This window comes from Pteropus medius, unplaced genomic scaffold, assembly GCF_902729225.1.
Source record: "Pteropus medius unplaced genomic scaffold, Ma_sr-lr_union100, whole genome shotgun sequence".
Classification (NCBI taxonomy): Eukaryota; Metazoa; Chordata; class Mammalia; order Chiroptera; family Pteropodidae; genus Pteropus; species Pteropus medius.
In genome coordinates this window covers 10,248,129-10,263,248 of record NW_024351543.1, presented here as the reverse complement: position 1 = coordinate 10,263,248, position 15,120 = coordinate 10,248,129, and the positions used below count along the sequence as shown (strand labels likewise).

The 15,120-nt window shown below is 54.5% G+C and overlaps 1 protein-coding gene across 6 annotated transcripts in view; it reads right to left on the bottom strand.

Moving 5' to 3' along the window:
* SCN5A (sodium voltage-gated channel alpha subunit 5) overlaps nt 1-15,120 on the bottom strand; it is a 94,769-nt gene that overhangs the window by 48,130 nt on the left and 31,519 nt on the right. For 3 of the 6 annotated variants that reach the window (XM_039843275.1, XM_039843273.1, XM_039843278.1), the window contains exons 6-12: nt 11,776-11,867; nt 8,283-8,513; nt 6,702-6,765; nt 5,259-5,400; nt 4,541-4,738; nt 3,460-3,639; nt 2,465-2,836 (exon numbers count right to left, since the gene is read on the bottom strand). In XM_039843275.1, the coding sequence (XP_039699209.1) occupies nt 2,465-2,836; nt 3,460-3,639; nt 4,541-4,738; nt 5,259-5,400; nt 6,702-6,765; nt 8,283-8,513; nt 11,776-11,867 (1,279 nt within the window). Of the gene's footprint in view, nt 1-2,464; nt 2,837-3,459; nt 3,640-4,540; nt 4,739-5,258; nt 5,401-6,701; nt 6,766-8,282; nt 8,514-11,775; nt 11,868-12,001; nt 12,094-15,120 lie in introns of all 6 variants that reach the window. The other 3 variants (XM_039843274.1, XM_039843277.1, XM_039843279.1) reach the window with 1 other exon arrangement.

Sequence of the window (15,120 nt, the reverse complement as noted above, 5' to 3'; positions counted from 1 at the left end):
TCTACTGCCTGATTGCTACTTGGAAATACTGATTAGTTAGTTTACTGTCTTCCCGACTATAATGTAAACTCCACGAAGGCAGAGCTCTCGTCTGTTTTGTTCATTGCTGTAACTCTGGAGCCTCTAACACTGCCTGGCACTCAACACAGCAGGTGGGTTGGGTTAGAGCTCTACCTCTGCTCCTAACTTGCTAGGTGACCAGGAGGAAGGAGGATGAAAGTCTAACGTGTGGAGGGAGAAGGATGGCTGTTCACTGTGCCTCCCCTAGCTCCAGCTGGCCTTCAGGGTCAGGCACTCCTGTGTAGACAGTAGACAAAGTAAATCTTCATCCTCTACCTCCCAATCTAGATAAATTAAATGTGAGGGTCTGTTGGGCACGTACTTCTTCCCATCCCATGTTGACTGAGCACCCACTATGTGCCTGGCATTGTGCTTTGTTTTCAGACTAGAACTGGGCAGAAATGTCTCATTGGGAACTGAGTAGGAGCCAAGAAGGCATTCCCAGGGGCCTAGAGCCTGCTAATCTCTTTAACTGTTCACTGTCTCCATCTAGGTCCACTAATTCCTTTAACTTTGCCAATGACCCCCTTGGCCTGCTAATCGCTTTAAGGTTACAAATGGGCCTCACAGAAGTGTGAATGGGTGAAGTCAGAATTCCTGGTAATGAAGTGTTTGAACTTGGATTCCTCCTGACATGTGCACTACAATGAGATGATTTTCTCCCTAATGAGATTAGGAAATTCTATTAGCTTCCAGGCTGCTGACCTGATTCCACAAGGCTGAGGCTCTAGGGCTGGACCCGCAGGGGGGCTGCAGCCACTGGGATCTGATGTGCCTGGAAAGTCAGACACTCCACCCTTCAGGCGATGATGGCCAGGGGCCTCCCTAGACCCACCCAGAAGCTGTGGTCTTCCCCCAGTGGGTTCCCAGGGCCTTCTCCTTGACTTCCTGCTCCAGAGCAGCATGTGGGCCCCTGGCACTCTGCAATGCACCCCAGGAGTCTTTATTCCTTCCTGTTTAATAATTACGATAGCAGATAATAGTAATTATTTGAACTTGAGGCAAGTACTGGTCTAAGCATCGGGTAGGTTTTAACTTAATCCTCACCACAACCTACTGACGTGGATATTAACTTAATTCTCCTCTTACAGATGAGGAAATTGAGGCCCAGAGAGATGAGTTAACCTGTGCAGAGTCTCACAGCTAGAGCAAGTGTCTGAACTGGAGCAAAACAGGCCATCTGGCCATGAGCTGTCCCTCTTCAGCCTCGCCTCCATCTTCCTGGTAAGTCTCCCTGTCCCATCCTAGTTCTCAGAAAGGCTGCCCTCCTCCGTCTCCCTATAGGCATTGGGGTCTGAGCTACGTGTTTACCTTTTTCCTGGGTGGGCTGCTCTGGGCACTGTGTTGGGGGGCAGGGGTCAGTAAGGATACTCCATGGCTGATAGGGTAGTCATTTGTCTGTCATGGGATTGGCTGAGTGATCAAAACTCTCACTGGCCTTTCGTGTTCTAGCCTGTCCCTTCCCACTGCCTTTCTGACGATAACTTCAACGCCTCTCCCCTTTGCTCCCTGGGCTCCAGCCGCACTGACTTCATTGGACTTCCTCCCATAGGCTCATCTAGGCTCGTTTCTGCCTCGGGGCTTTTGCACTTGCTATTCTCTAGGCCTGGAAATGCCTCCCGCAGATGATGTAACGACAGTATGTGTATTACGGCGTTATCGCGACATCGACATACTCATGCATGTACTGCTTGCTTTCCCCATCGTAGCCCGATCCTTCTTGCAGCAATCCTGAGATGGAGATTTTTAATCCATTTTACAGATGAGAGACACACAGAGAAATAAAGTAACTTACCCACGACCATCCAGCTGGTAAGCCGTGAGCCGGGATTCACACCCAGTCTGTCTCCAGAATCTGGGTGCTATCCCACTCTTCATGCTGCCTCTCACAGGGTCAAAGAGCAGCCCGGCTCCCTCCCTCGCCCCTTTCAGGTCTTTGCTAAAATGCCTCCTAGTGAATAGGGGTTCCTTCTCCTTTTCTGCGTTTGCCCTCCCACAGGACTTAGTACTCGGGACAATACAGAGTTACCAGTTTTAAAGTACTAAAATATTTCAATCTTGGCGAATAATTATTGCCCAGAATCTGGTTAAGTGACCCTTTGCCACTCTGGCCCTTCTCCCAGGAGCCCCTGGATTGCCCAGGATCCAGCAGCTCTACTCCATTAACACATGGCACATACAGGTCCCCCCGGACATTGGTCCTGTGCCACCATGGCGTCTCAATGCCCGGGCCTTACCAGTTGCTAAATATTTAACTACCATCCTGTTTATCACCACAACACACTCCCAGAACTCAGCACATACTAGGTGCTCAGTAAATACTTGGTGAGTGTTTTTGGACCAGGCACTGGGACCAGTGGGGAGACCATATCTGTCCTGGGGCTGCGTCATGGGGCCAGCTCACCGTGTCTGGGGGGCGCTCCAGCATCATAGGGCGAAGGAGGTGGCTCCCTGGGGAGGTGGCCTCAGGGTCGCCTGCCCCCAGCAAAGAGACCACCCCATTGCAGTCCACAGTACTGTTCCTTTTGCCATTGAGGGCGTGGCCAAGGCCTGAGGTCCCGGGACTGGGCTGTGCCTGGGCACTAGGCCGGCGCAGGGGCCAGGGCACCAGCAGTGACGTGCGGTGGCTCTCACTGTCCCCTGCTGTGCTGTTTTCGTCATCTGCAAAATCTGTCTCGGAACCCAGGTCTCGCCGGCGAAAGGTGAAAATGCTCCCGCGGCTGGAGCGTGGCTTCATAGAGGTCCTGCTGAGCCCGTGGGTAAGGCTGAGACGATTCTGAGGGCACAAAAGCGGGGATGTGACCAAGACCCCTCTTCAAGTGCTCCTAGCCTATCTCTTGCGGCATCAGCTGCAGCTGAGCTTCTTGGAGCTTTGAGTGCTTTAGCCGAGCACACAGAATTGGGTGCTCAGGGAAAGGGTAAAGGGTTAGAGTAATCCTGCTCACCTGGAACCTGTGCCTCTGGGACTTTGAAATTGAAGCTCACCTGGGCCTGAAGGTGGGGCTAAGGCTGGGCAGGTGGACAGGAGGCAGGAAGGCTCCTGCTGTGCAGATCAGTGGGGCTCAGGACCTACCTGGGATAGTCGGCCATGCCCCTCGCTCATATGGTCATGCCTTTGGTCTCCTAACGAATCCACACTACAGGGCGCCCTCCAGCCCCAGCCCAATTCCGGGGACTTAGCTGAGGTTGGGGATATCGTAACACCCAAACTACCCTGTCCCGCTGCCCAGGCCTCCTCTACATCAAGAACGGCCATAGGAAACAAGTGGGGCTGCGAGGGGCTCAAGTACCCTCCTTGGGGAGCAACCGTGGGGGCTGCGACAGCACTAGGGGCCTAGCACGATGGGCTTGTGATGCCAGATCCACCCCGAAAGGGCCAGGGCCACAGCCAGGGATTACCATTGCTCTGAGACCATCCTCCGAGTCAGACTTGGGGAACTTCTCATCCCCACACTCCTCCGTCCCTGAAGACATTCGTTTTCTCCTCTTGCTCCTTCTCTCACGGCCGGTTACTAGAGCCAAAGGGGACATCTCCAAGGAGCTGCGGGACACGGTGTCCACACCCCTGATGGTGAGGGCCTGGAAAAGGGTGGGAGAGGGGTGTCTCGGTCACTGAGACTTTGTGTAGCTTCAGGCTAAGACAGGCCATGCAACTCTCAGTGTCTCGATTTTTTCCCATTAGTAACTGGACTTGCACACCTACCCCCCCCGCCCCCCCACAAGGACATCGCGGAGAGGCGAGCTCAGACAGACCCCGGGAGGTTTTGAGAAAGATCAAAGTCCAGTGAGGAGAGGAGTGGCTGATGTGGACAGCTCTTGGAAGAGGAGGGGAGTGTGGTGGACAGGTGGGAGGAGTTGTTGATGAGCAGAGGCAGTGACAGAAGTAGAGATCAGAGGATCTTCCAGAAGGTTGGGCTGACCAGAATGAGTGCTGGGGGAGGTGGCGTGAGGCAGTGAAAAGAAGCAGATGTTCACAGCCTAGCTTCTAATAGGCTTGCTCGGTAGTTAGCCTCCAGCACTCACCGGCTGTGGAACTATGGGGAGCCAGGGCAGCATTGCCAGTGCTTATTTACTGAGCTGACTCAGGCCTCTGAACTTGGACCTTCCTCACTGCCCCACCAGAAGGCATCCCTTGAGCAGGATAACTATGTCCACGGACACATGGGTTTCTTTTATCCAGCATGCACTATGTTCATAGGAACCACCTTTTCTTAGTGGGCACCATTTTTACCCAGCTGCCATCACCTTCACCCTGAAGACATCATGGTCATAGTATGGAAGAGCTTCCCCCAGCAGGCACCATATTTACCTAGCAAGCACCACGTTTATCTACCAGGCACCTCACTAACAGGCACAATCTTTACCCAGCAGGCGCCACGCCTCCAGGCACCAGATTTACCCAGCAGGCAGCATGCTTACAGGTACCCACAGTCAGGTGAGGGCTTGGTCTGGAGGCTCCTTGGCTGTACCGCTCACCCACCTCGTGTTCTTTCTTGAGCATCTCCATGGCCTCCTGGAATCGCTTTTCTTTTTCCTCGGTCTCAGCGATGGTGGCTTGGTTTTGCTCCTCATAGGCCATAGCGACCACAGCCAGGATCAGGTTCACCAGGTAGAAGGAACCCAGGAAGATGACAAGCATGAAGAATATCATGTAGATCTTCCCTGCAGACCTCAGGGTCTGGGGGAACAAGGGAGCAGAGGTCATCCTCACTGGGTCCCCTTCTGTGTCATGGTCATGGTATTTCCAAGCTGCCCAGTCTGGCTGTGCCAGGGGTTCAAGTGGCCACAGCCTGGGGAAGTGGTAGAGAATATCCCACCTATAGAAGGAAGTGTCCTAACCTACAGAGAATGACCTATGTATAGGGGGTGGTATGCTACCCACAGAGGGAGGCCGAATGGTAAGTCAACAGGGGTTAATGTACCTACAGAGGGGACTATTCCATCACACAGGGTGGAGAAGTATCCCACTCACAGAGCACAGTGTGTCCTATATGAAGGGATGGGTACTTGATCATCAACAAAAAAAGTTTCTTTGCTTGCTGAGCCCCCATCCCTCAGATACAAGGTTCCTCTGTCCTTTGTCTTTCCTCAGCCTTCGCTTGCGGAAAAGCTTCTGGGGCCACTTCTGGCTAGTACAGCCTGATGTGAGTCCTGAGCCCACTCCTGGTGGCCCTCTGCTGGTCCGCGCACCCACTCACCTGCTGATAGAGGCGCTCCCAGCAGTCCTGTGTCATCAGGCGAAAGAGCGCGAGGAAGGCCCAGGCGAAGGAGTCAAAGCTGGTGTAGCCGTGGTCAGGGTTCTCTCCTGCCTTTAGGCACCGGTAGCCCTCAGGACATGTCCTGTAGCCAGACATGCAGACTCTGTCTCATGCTGTAAGGGGTCCTCTGTCCCCAAGACCCTTGCCAGGCCTGACTCGTCTCCCTGGGCAGCCCAGCATATGCCCCACTGCTTCATGAGGCTGAGCTTCACGAACCTAGTGCCACGCTGCTGGTCCTGCCTCCACGCCTTTTTAGGCTGTAACTCTTCCCTGGGACACCATCTTTCCCTTTTCTTTACCTGTCTGTATTCTGCTTGGCTTAAATCCAGCTCCCTTCTGCTTACAAGACATACGATCCCAGTTGAGGTCTGAGTTGCTTCTCTCTTCACAGAGGAAGTATTGAGGGCCTGGCTCACATGTCTTCCTCTGCCTGCCTACCCCGAGGCGAGCGAGCACAGTGTAGGCATGCAGGGGAGCAGTGAGGCTTGGCTGAGCTGAACAGGATGAAGCCTGGGTCAAAGGCCAGGCCATTGGGTCAAGGGGTGATTCTGGGGTGAATGAGCTGGGGCCTGGCCATGTCTGGAAAACATGCCCATTTGCATGTCTGTGCACACAGGCAGTGAGGCAGACCCACAGTTCACCATGCTGGAGGGGACGGTCTCCCTCCCAAAGAGGGAGCATCTGGCTGGATTCATGTGCACTTGCTTGCATGAAACAGAAGGGGTGAGAGGGACACAGCAAGTGGGAAGATGCAGCTAAAGGGCCTTGCCAACGTCCTAAGACCCAGACAATCTCTTTAGTGATGAGGAAGGTTCTGGAACTTCATATTCAGGGATGTGAAACCACAGCCCACAGAGCACCTTCCGCACCAGGTGAGCCCATGTGCTCCCTCTACCTAACAACCTATAACACAGTCACACTGACCCAGACCCTCGTGTGTATGACGCCCTGGAAGAGAGTCAAAGCTGCTGGGGGAGGCCATACTCCTGACCTGATGTACAGATCAGCAGAGAGGGAGAGAAGCCTGAGTGAGAAGGAGCAGCCCTGGAGGGCTTCTGGAAGGGAATGGAGCCGAGATTGAGCTAGTGGGGGTCCCTGCAGGGCCTCCTAGACTACCCCCCAGTTCCCACACATCTCCTGGGTTCTGTTCGCCCTCCCTGCGGATTTGTGCCCTCATCCCTTTCTTTACCGTCTTTGCCGCTGTCCCCCTGTGACAGGGGTGGGGTGGAGAAGCTGCCAGGGACCTGGCAGAGGAGGAGGCGAGGGGAGGCCTCGCTGTTTCTGGGGTCAAGGGCAAAAACTGAAAGCACAGTCAGTTGAGAAAGCACCGGGAGATCCCTGGCTGGGCAAGGTGGCCCTGGCGCACCAGTGGGTGCCACGTACCCGGCGTCAGAGCTGTTCCCGCACAGTAACACATCAGAGGTGCCATTCTTGAGCAGGTAATTTTCTGGAAGAGAAACATCTGATGGTGAGGGGCATGTATGGCTCAGACTCCCGGGTTCCTGCCTCGAGCCCAGGCTTTGGAGAGGTAGAGACACAACCACCGGTCTCCCCACTCCTCTGTGCCCCTGCCCTCACCTCGCCCTCTGTCCAGCCAGGTAAGAGGCAACTTTGGCTGCTTCTCTGGCTTTCCTCCTGCTACTCCCCAGACGTCCAGCTGCCAGTGTTCCCAGGACTCTCGGAAGACTCAGGAAGTCCCCGTGGAGAGCTTCTGTACCCTGCCCCAAGCCATCGAGGAGGCCAACTAGGGCCAAAAGTGGCCCTGAACTAGGAGGCAGGGGTTGGGGCAGAGTTCACCTAGTGTGGCCTCAGCAGGCTACTACCCAGCTCTTTCTAGACCCAATTCCTTGTGCATAAGGTGGTGGAAGTGATGCACAGTCACTGTGGCCACAGCGTGGTCTGTTCGGACAGGGCTAGGGCTTGACCGGATGAGACGCAGGACCTCTCCTCTTTGGCCATCCATCGGTGCCCATCACTCACTGCTATACTGCTATCTACCTTAGTCTTAGGCAGCAGTTCTCAAAGTGTGGTCTCCGGACCAGCAGCATCAAGCATCAGTTGAAAAATGGATAGAAAGGTAACTTCTTGAGGACCCACTCAGATCTAGTGACTCAGAAACTTTGGGGGATTGGCCCAGCCGTCTGTTTTCTGAAGCCCTTCCGGTGACTGGTACACACGGACGTTTCGGAACCACTGCTATGTGGCCACAGCTAAACCATGAGCAAATTTGCTCACTGAGTTTCTGTCGATACGTTTCTTTTTCTCGAGTGGATTGCTGGTATATATGAGAGGCCCTAACTTTGGAATGGACCTCGGGGTCCTCGAGGCGTGGAATCTGGCCTTGTACCAGTGTCTGCCTCTGGTTCAGACTGATGGCACTAGCTATCAGTGAAACAAGAGTGGCCCACATGACTTTGTCCATGAGCTTGCCCCGTCCCTCTTGAGGGGTTCTGGGGTACACGCATATGGAATTAACATTGGGTCAAGGAACCCGGAATTCAGTAGAAAAATCACATGCCGAGCAGGTGGGGCTTGCGTGGAAGCCTCACAAACTACCCCAGCTCCGTGTCCCACTTTCCCCAAACTAACACTCCTCTCCTTCAGGCAAGAGGTCTCCTCACCAATCTCAACACTCTAGGGTTGGTCCCACCCCCAAACGTTGCAGCGGCTGTCCCCTTGTCTGGCTCTCCATTGAACCCCATCCTTCCTGTACTTCAAGTATCAACTCCTCACCTAGCCTGACAACTCACGAGGGCAAGCCCTAAACCTCCTCCTCTTCTGTCTCTCCCAAAGCTCAAAGGGCAGGGACTAGGGTCCCTGAGCATGCAGCTGGGTCCCCAGAGGATCGGAGAAGGTTTGAATGGCCCTGAAGGGAGGCCTGCCCTCTGGTGAGGCCGATGTGGGAGGTGGCCCAGCCCTGGAGGCCTCACAAAGCCCTGCCCGGGCCCCAGGGCAAGTCCACACCTGGATCATTGAGGTAGAGGTCCAGTGAGTCCCAGACCAGGCCATCGGCCTCCACGGAGCCATTGGTACCATTGAGCTCCGTGAAGTTGCGCACACACTTGTGCCTCAGATTGCCCATGAAGAGCTGCAGGCCGATGAGGGCGAAGACGCTGAGGCAGAAGACCGTGAGGACCATCACGTCGGCCAGCTTCTTCACGGACTGGATCAGGGCCCCCACAATGGTCTTCAGGCCTGGGCGAGGCGAGAACAAGCATGGGGTCGCCCAGAGGCACCACACATCCCGCTCCCCGCTCCCCAGAGCAGGGGGCAGGCCTGAGGGGGTGCTGGGCCAGGTGGGCAGTCATGAGGTGGGGGCAGAGTGAAGGAGGCCTCTCTTAGGCTTTTCAGACCAAAGTCTCCCTCCCCTCTGCTGAGATTCTGTCCTGATTCCCCCTGGGGCAGGAGTCCAGTCTGGTCGTATATTTTCAGAGGGCCCAGTCCTCTTCGCTCTCCACTAGTCAAATATACGAAAGAAGTGTGGAAAATGCTATTTTCTTGAGGAAGGAAACACTCAAAGCCTGTCCCTCTCCGGCTTTATTCCTAGGGTAAAATAGGCCTGCCCCTTTAAATGTAGTTTACGGAAAGGAGACTGGGATTAGGCTCATTCTAGGACAATGGAAGGTACTCAGCCTTAATCCCGAGATGGAGAGAGACACAGCCATTCCTGGGCGGGGCGAGGTGGTGCCTGTGCCCGGAGGCTGCAGAGAGAGGTCTGGCAGGGTCACGGTGGGTGGGTGATGTCCTAAGGGACCTGTTCTGGCTCGGGGGCCCCCCTTTGGGAAAGGTTCAAGGGCAGGGGAGGGGTCAACCTACATTGCTCTTTCCCTCTGGAACTCAACCCCATCCAACCCGTTCCCCAAAGCGAAGAGGTCGTGATCTGTTGGTTGCACGGCCCAGCTCCCTGCGGAAGCCAGCACCACACAGCAAAGTGACAGAAAAGCACGTGTAGGCACAGTTGGTCTGACACTTTTCGCGACTGTCCTACGACAAGTTCGAGCAGAGCATGGGGAGCGAGGGGGCTTCTCTGCCAGCAGCAGGGCCCTGCCCACTCTACTGCCCCCTCCCGACCCCTACAAGCGGTCAGATCTCAGATTAAGCTCCATCCATCCATCGTCCAGCCGGTTAATGTGTTAGGAGCACCCGTGGCGGCTGTGCCTGAGGCTGTTGTGCCCATGACCCAGAGACAGGGAGGCAGCTATGGGCAAACGTGGGAGAGGAAGAGGAAGTTGCCGCCATGGTGCCGCTAACGCTGCTGCCTGCCCAGGGCTCAGAGGCACTCAGCACTCTCTGTGGAAATCATCCTGGCAGATGTTGGCAACAGCCTGGGCAGCTGGTGGACCTTGCAGGGGTCTGGTGCAGAGGGTTGGTGGTGGTGGGATTCGCGAGCCCCTGGCAGTCCAGAACCCCGCATCTCTAGTGGAGGTTCTAGGACTCCTCGGTGGGCACACTCTGGTTCTGTCCACCAGACCCGGAGACCCTGCCCAGGGGGATGAAGCGACAGGGGGTGGGCAGCAGCTTGTAAACCCAAATTGGATCTGCCTAATGCATCCAGTCAAGGCCCAGGGAAGCACCTCCTAGTCTGTAGAGGCTCCGGAGACGAGTCAGCGAGCACAGACCCACTCCTTTAATGTCTCTCATACTGATGACAAAATTCACTTCTGGCAAGAATAATTCCAATGAAATTATGGGATTCTTTTGGAAAAGACCCAGCAAGGGATGAGTCCTGGGGGATGAAATGGAAAATTCTCCTGCCACTAAAGCTCTAACAGGATGGGCAAAGAGCCCTCAGAAACCTATCGTTCTGATTTCATTCCCATTTTATGGGAAAGGAAACCAAGGTATGGAGAGAGCCAAGGCTCTCTAAGACTCAGATCGAAAGACACCTCCTCCAGGGAGCCTTCCATTATACTGACAGCAGCATTTTTCTAATGAACATTTTCAGGGTCTGCTGTCTGCTGCCTCGCTGGGTGGCTGGCAGCTTGAAGAGATCCTAGGGGGCTGGAGTACAGTTGGTGGGCTTTCTTCTTTTCCTCAGGACTAAGAAATATTTTCTTTTGTCAGCCATTCTCATAAAAGACTGGAACATGCCTTTCCTTAACTGCTGTGGACAGTGCACTGAACCACTCTTGTGGGGTGTGTGCTGTGAGGTTGTCCCTGAGACCCCAGAAGATAAACCCTGAGGCTTCTGAGCGTGTATGTGTCTGTCAAGGCCAATGACGTCTGTCTCACTCAATGGGGGCAGCTCCATGCGAGTGGCTGGGGACAGACTGCCCCATCTGCTACTGGCTCTTAGCAGGGTTCTGGGCCACTTGTGCGGGGCATGGAGAACAAGTCGCCCTGTGCACTTGGGTTTAGAGACCAGCAGTAACCTTTTGAGGCTTGATGTGAACACAGTATAAGTGGAGGTTCCTTTTATAAGGTAATTAACTCCACTGGGGGGAAGTCTGAGGACTAGGGAGCTCAGAGCAGGAATCCTAACTCCCTTGGGGCGGGGTAGTAACAGCCAAATGTCGGCCAAGGGGTCAGGACCCACCAGCTTTCCAAATCATGAGTGGATGCAGCTGTCTCGTTCCCTAATTCTACCTTCAGCTCTGACACCTCTCCAGATCGGTGGCATGCAACCTGTCTCCAGCTGCCTTTCTTAAAAGACGTGCCTTCTCCAGTTCGGAGAGTGGCTGCATTCAGAACAGGTCTGGGAATGAGACTCTGGTTACTGCCCTCGGGGCTCTGAAATCATCAAAAGTCTTTGGTGAGCCTTCCTGGATGGATGGGGCTGACTGACTTTCTAGAGAGGCTGTCTGGGCTTGGAAGATTTCCGGGTACAATTGCCAACATCTGTCAAGGAGGATTTCTTCCTGAGGCTACCATGCACGGTTTGCTAAACCTCTACCGCTCCATGCAGTGAGGGCTGTTAGACGCCAAGGCTCGATGACACCTGTCCACAGAGTACGCTCCACTTCACAAAATGGGGTTGGGGCTCTGGCTGTGCAGTGATCACCAGAGGGGACATAAGGCAGGACTGGGCACTCAGCCATGAAAGACTGGGCGGGAGTTTTCCTTTTTCTGTTCTGGATGTGTATGTGGTTTCCTTACTAGAGGATGATGCTTAAGGCAGAAGCAATTCACATACAAGCGTTGAGCTATTCAAATTGCTGATTTCCATTTGGGAAAGAAATCAGTATCTTGGGAAGAATTTGAGTTCAATCCAGGACCTGCCATGGGGTGCTCTCTGCCCCCTGGTGTCTGTGAGAGTGGGCATTGCTGGGGTGGACAGCCCGAAGCCCATTCTGAGGCTTTGAGGGGACAGCCGTGTCCACCGCCAACCGCCCCCACTCCCGAGCTCTGGGACAGGTATTCTGGTGACAGGCACATTTGAGGGGCCTTCCTGTGGATTGCCACGGCTCCCAGGTGGCTGGAAAGTCCCTCCAGCCTTGGCGTTTAACCTGATTTTCACCTGAAATGACCGATATAGTTTTCAGGGCCCGGAGGACTCGGAAGGTGCGTAAAGCTGAGACATTGCCCAGGTCCACAAATTCAGTTGTGTATCTGTAACAGGGGAAATTCACATACGAGACAGTGACAACACGCCAGGAGGAGACATACGGTAGGTTGGGGTTGGGGGGAGACAGAGAGAGAGTCACTTGTAGCTGAGATCTGATAGGTAAACCTGGGCGTCTTACCTGGGATAACTGAAATAGTTTTTAGAGCTCTCAGGACTCTGAAAGTTCGAAGAGCCGACAAATTGCCTAGTTTTATATTTTCTGATACATACCTGCAGAATCAAACCACAGTTATTGGGAATTACAAAGCAGTACCACGTATGCCCACCCGACCAGCCCTCTCCCTTCTTCCCCTCCCACAGGGAGGGCTGTGGGTGGCCCTGCGCCTCCCCAAGGTTTTCTTCCTGATCTCAACCCCCTTGACATGGGGACCTCAGTGAGGGTGCCTGAAGGATGTCCACACAGCAAGCCTCCACGTAGCTTTCTCGGTGCTTGTCCCGTGAACCAGCAGCAGGAGGCAAATGCTCTGCTACTTTCTCCATGACACTGGGGAGCAAGATATGAAACCACGTAGTGGGGTCTGAGGCTGGAAACACAGTCAGGTGAAGAGGGACAGGGTTTTCCAGGAGGCGCTGGCCAGGTGATGGAGGAAGCGGGGGTCTCTGGTCCTAGGTGTGCTCTGCATCTGCAGTCTGTGATCGGCTCGTGCCTGGCCGCTTGGATCCACGGGACCCTGAAGCCCTGGTTGAGACCACTGTGGAGGTGTGGCTGGGTCTCTGAGGGCTGCCCACCTTCTCCTTTCAACCACGAATCTCTGTGTGAGGACTGGCTCAGGAGTCCCTGAAGTCAAGAGGTGGAGGTGACTGGTCTACTCAAGGGGAGATGCCGAGTTCCCAAGGTGATGCTTTCGAAGGTGAGAAGGGAGGTGGTCCGAATATTCGGCTCTTTGACTAACAGGCAGTGGCCAACACAAGGAGAGAACAAAGCAGGATGTGGGGTCCTAGGGAGATTCCAGCCCCTTCCCCATGAGTCCACCTCATCTTACCCCAAGACCCTCAGCGTCCCCCAAGGATGATCCTGGGTCTCCACAGGAAGAGTGACCTCTGGAAGTGAGCAGCCTTTGGGGTCTGCTTGGGCCTGAGTGACAATCAGCAGAGTTGAGTGGCTGTGGGGCTCCCACCTACAACTTGGATAGCTGTCCATCTGTGGCCTCCACAGGCACAGGAGGAAGAAGTCATCTCTGGGAGGCAGGGACCTGCCCAAGCGGAGTACAAAAACACATGTAGATGGGCCACATGACCCTGATGTCTAAGAGATGAAGGGACATTGTGTGACCAGGGCCATCGGGACTATGGCAAGTGACTTGTGATATTTAACCAAAGGCTTTGCATCCAAGGTGTCTGACATTTAACCGAAGGTGTCTGATGTTTAATCGAGCGTGTCTGACTTGGTGCCTGAGTGATGTCACCCAGGATGTCAGCCCAGCAACGCTGGGCGAGTGCCAACGGTGGGCTGACAGTGCAGCCGGACTCACTCTGTCAATCAGTCTGGACCTCCAGGCCCCTCCATTCTACTCGGAGCTTCCGAATCTGCCCTCGGGCTGTGGATCTCTACAGAGAAGGGTTTGGCAGGCTGTGTCAAGGGACTCGATGTCCCGGCATCAGCAGGGTCCAGCTCGAACTGACACTGGACTGACACCAGCTTACTCTGTGTCCCCTCATGGGCCCTTCCATCTTCATGAGGCCCTGTGGACCACGCTTGCTCCCTCCTAACTCAGAGATGGGGTGCTGGCACAGCTTTCCTCTGGTTACGCCACAGATTCTCTCTGGTATGATTGCCATTCCATCCACATTTGTAAGCTCACTTCAGCTTATAAATCTTCCTCTAGTGCAACAATCAGACACAGCTCCTTCTTCCAGGGCAGAGCAGAAGTCACCTCCCTTGCTCTGGACCTATACATCTATTAATTTGATCTAAGCTCTCTCCCGACTTTTGATGGTTATTTCTTTCTCTTTGACAGTTCAGACCTTCAGGCCTCTGTCTTAGTCTTCTCCTGGACGTGGACTCTCTCTGTCCAGACGTGGTGCCTCCATGAGATTGTCAGGTTGATTCTAGAACACTGCCAATGTGGCCACTACATGGAAGCCATGGTTTTTACTTGCTGGTGGCTCTTGGGTGTCGTTTTCTGCTGCTGGTCGAATAGGCGTGGCCTGGGAAAATACCTTTTCTTGCTCAGGACACTGGTTTCAAGGCTATCTCTTCCGGTTACAAGGAGGGAAGAGAGCACTGTGCAGATCAGAGAGGGAACCAGCTGTCCTCGCTTTTCCTGTTCTGTCTCTTACAGACCTTGTCCATCCCCTGGTGTCCAGTGAAGTGGATTCTGCCTGTCTTTGCCTGTCCCAGTGTAGAACCTCAGGGTTCCCAGCACAGACAGTGCTTGCTCTCCATTCATCACGTGACCCCTCAGCAGCTGGTTCTGAGCACAGAGAAGCCGAGATCTGCAGATCCCAAAGTGTGTGTGCTCCCATAGACTTGCACAGCTAGCCAAGTGGCTGAGAACAGGAGAGGGGCTGGTAGTTGTGTGTTTGTGAGGTCGGGATACGTGTGGGAGAGTAATTCTAAGGAGGAGAAAGCATTGAAGGTGGGGCACAGGGCTGGGTGAGGGCATGGTGTGTCAGTGACCATGTCTGTGAAAGAAGGCTGTTGACTCTTTTATTAGACCCAGAGCCTGGGGCCTGGCTGCGTCCCATGTTGGGGCCATAGACCTCAGCGAGGCCTCTCTTGGGGCCCTGGAGTGTGGCCAGGCAGAAGAGACCTGTATCTGGCAAAGGGCCAGCTTCAGTGGTGCTGGGTGGGGGTTAGGGGTTTAGAACTCTGTCCCTCAGGCTGGCAAAATGCTTCCCCAAGCCATTGCACTCTTTCTGCCATGGCCAAGCTCCTGGGCAGGGGCAGATGGCTGGGGTGGGACTGTGGGCCCTGACATAGAAAGAGCAGTGGGTGATGGGTGAGAATTCCACCCCATTACACCAGCCTTGGGGCAGAGGGGGCCCTTTTGGAGGCGAAGGAACCCCAAGAAAGGGCAGGCCCTAGGCTTCTTCCTGCTCCACTCCTGTTTTGCTATGTGGCCCTCCCATTCAATGCAGATGGCCCCTCCTGGGCTGCCAGGCAGAGGGTACAGCCAGGCACAGCTACAGCGGTGATTGCTACCCTCTCCTCTCTTCTCCCCCCATTCCCCTCCAGGTTTGGTTTCCATAACAACCCCAGAAGGTGGGAGGCTGTGCTAACTAGCAGGTAATGCC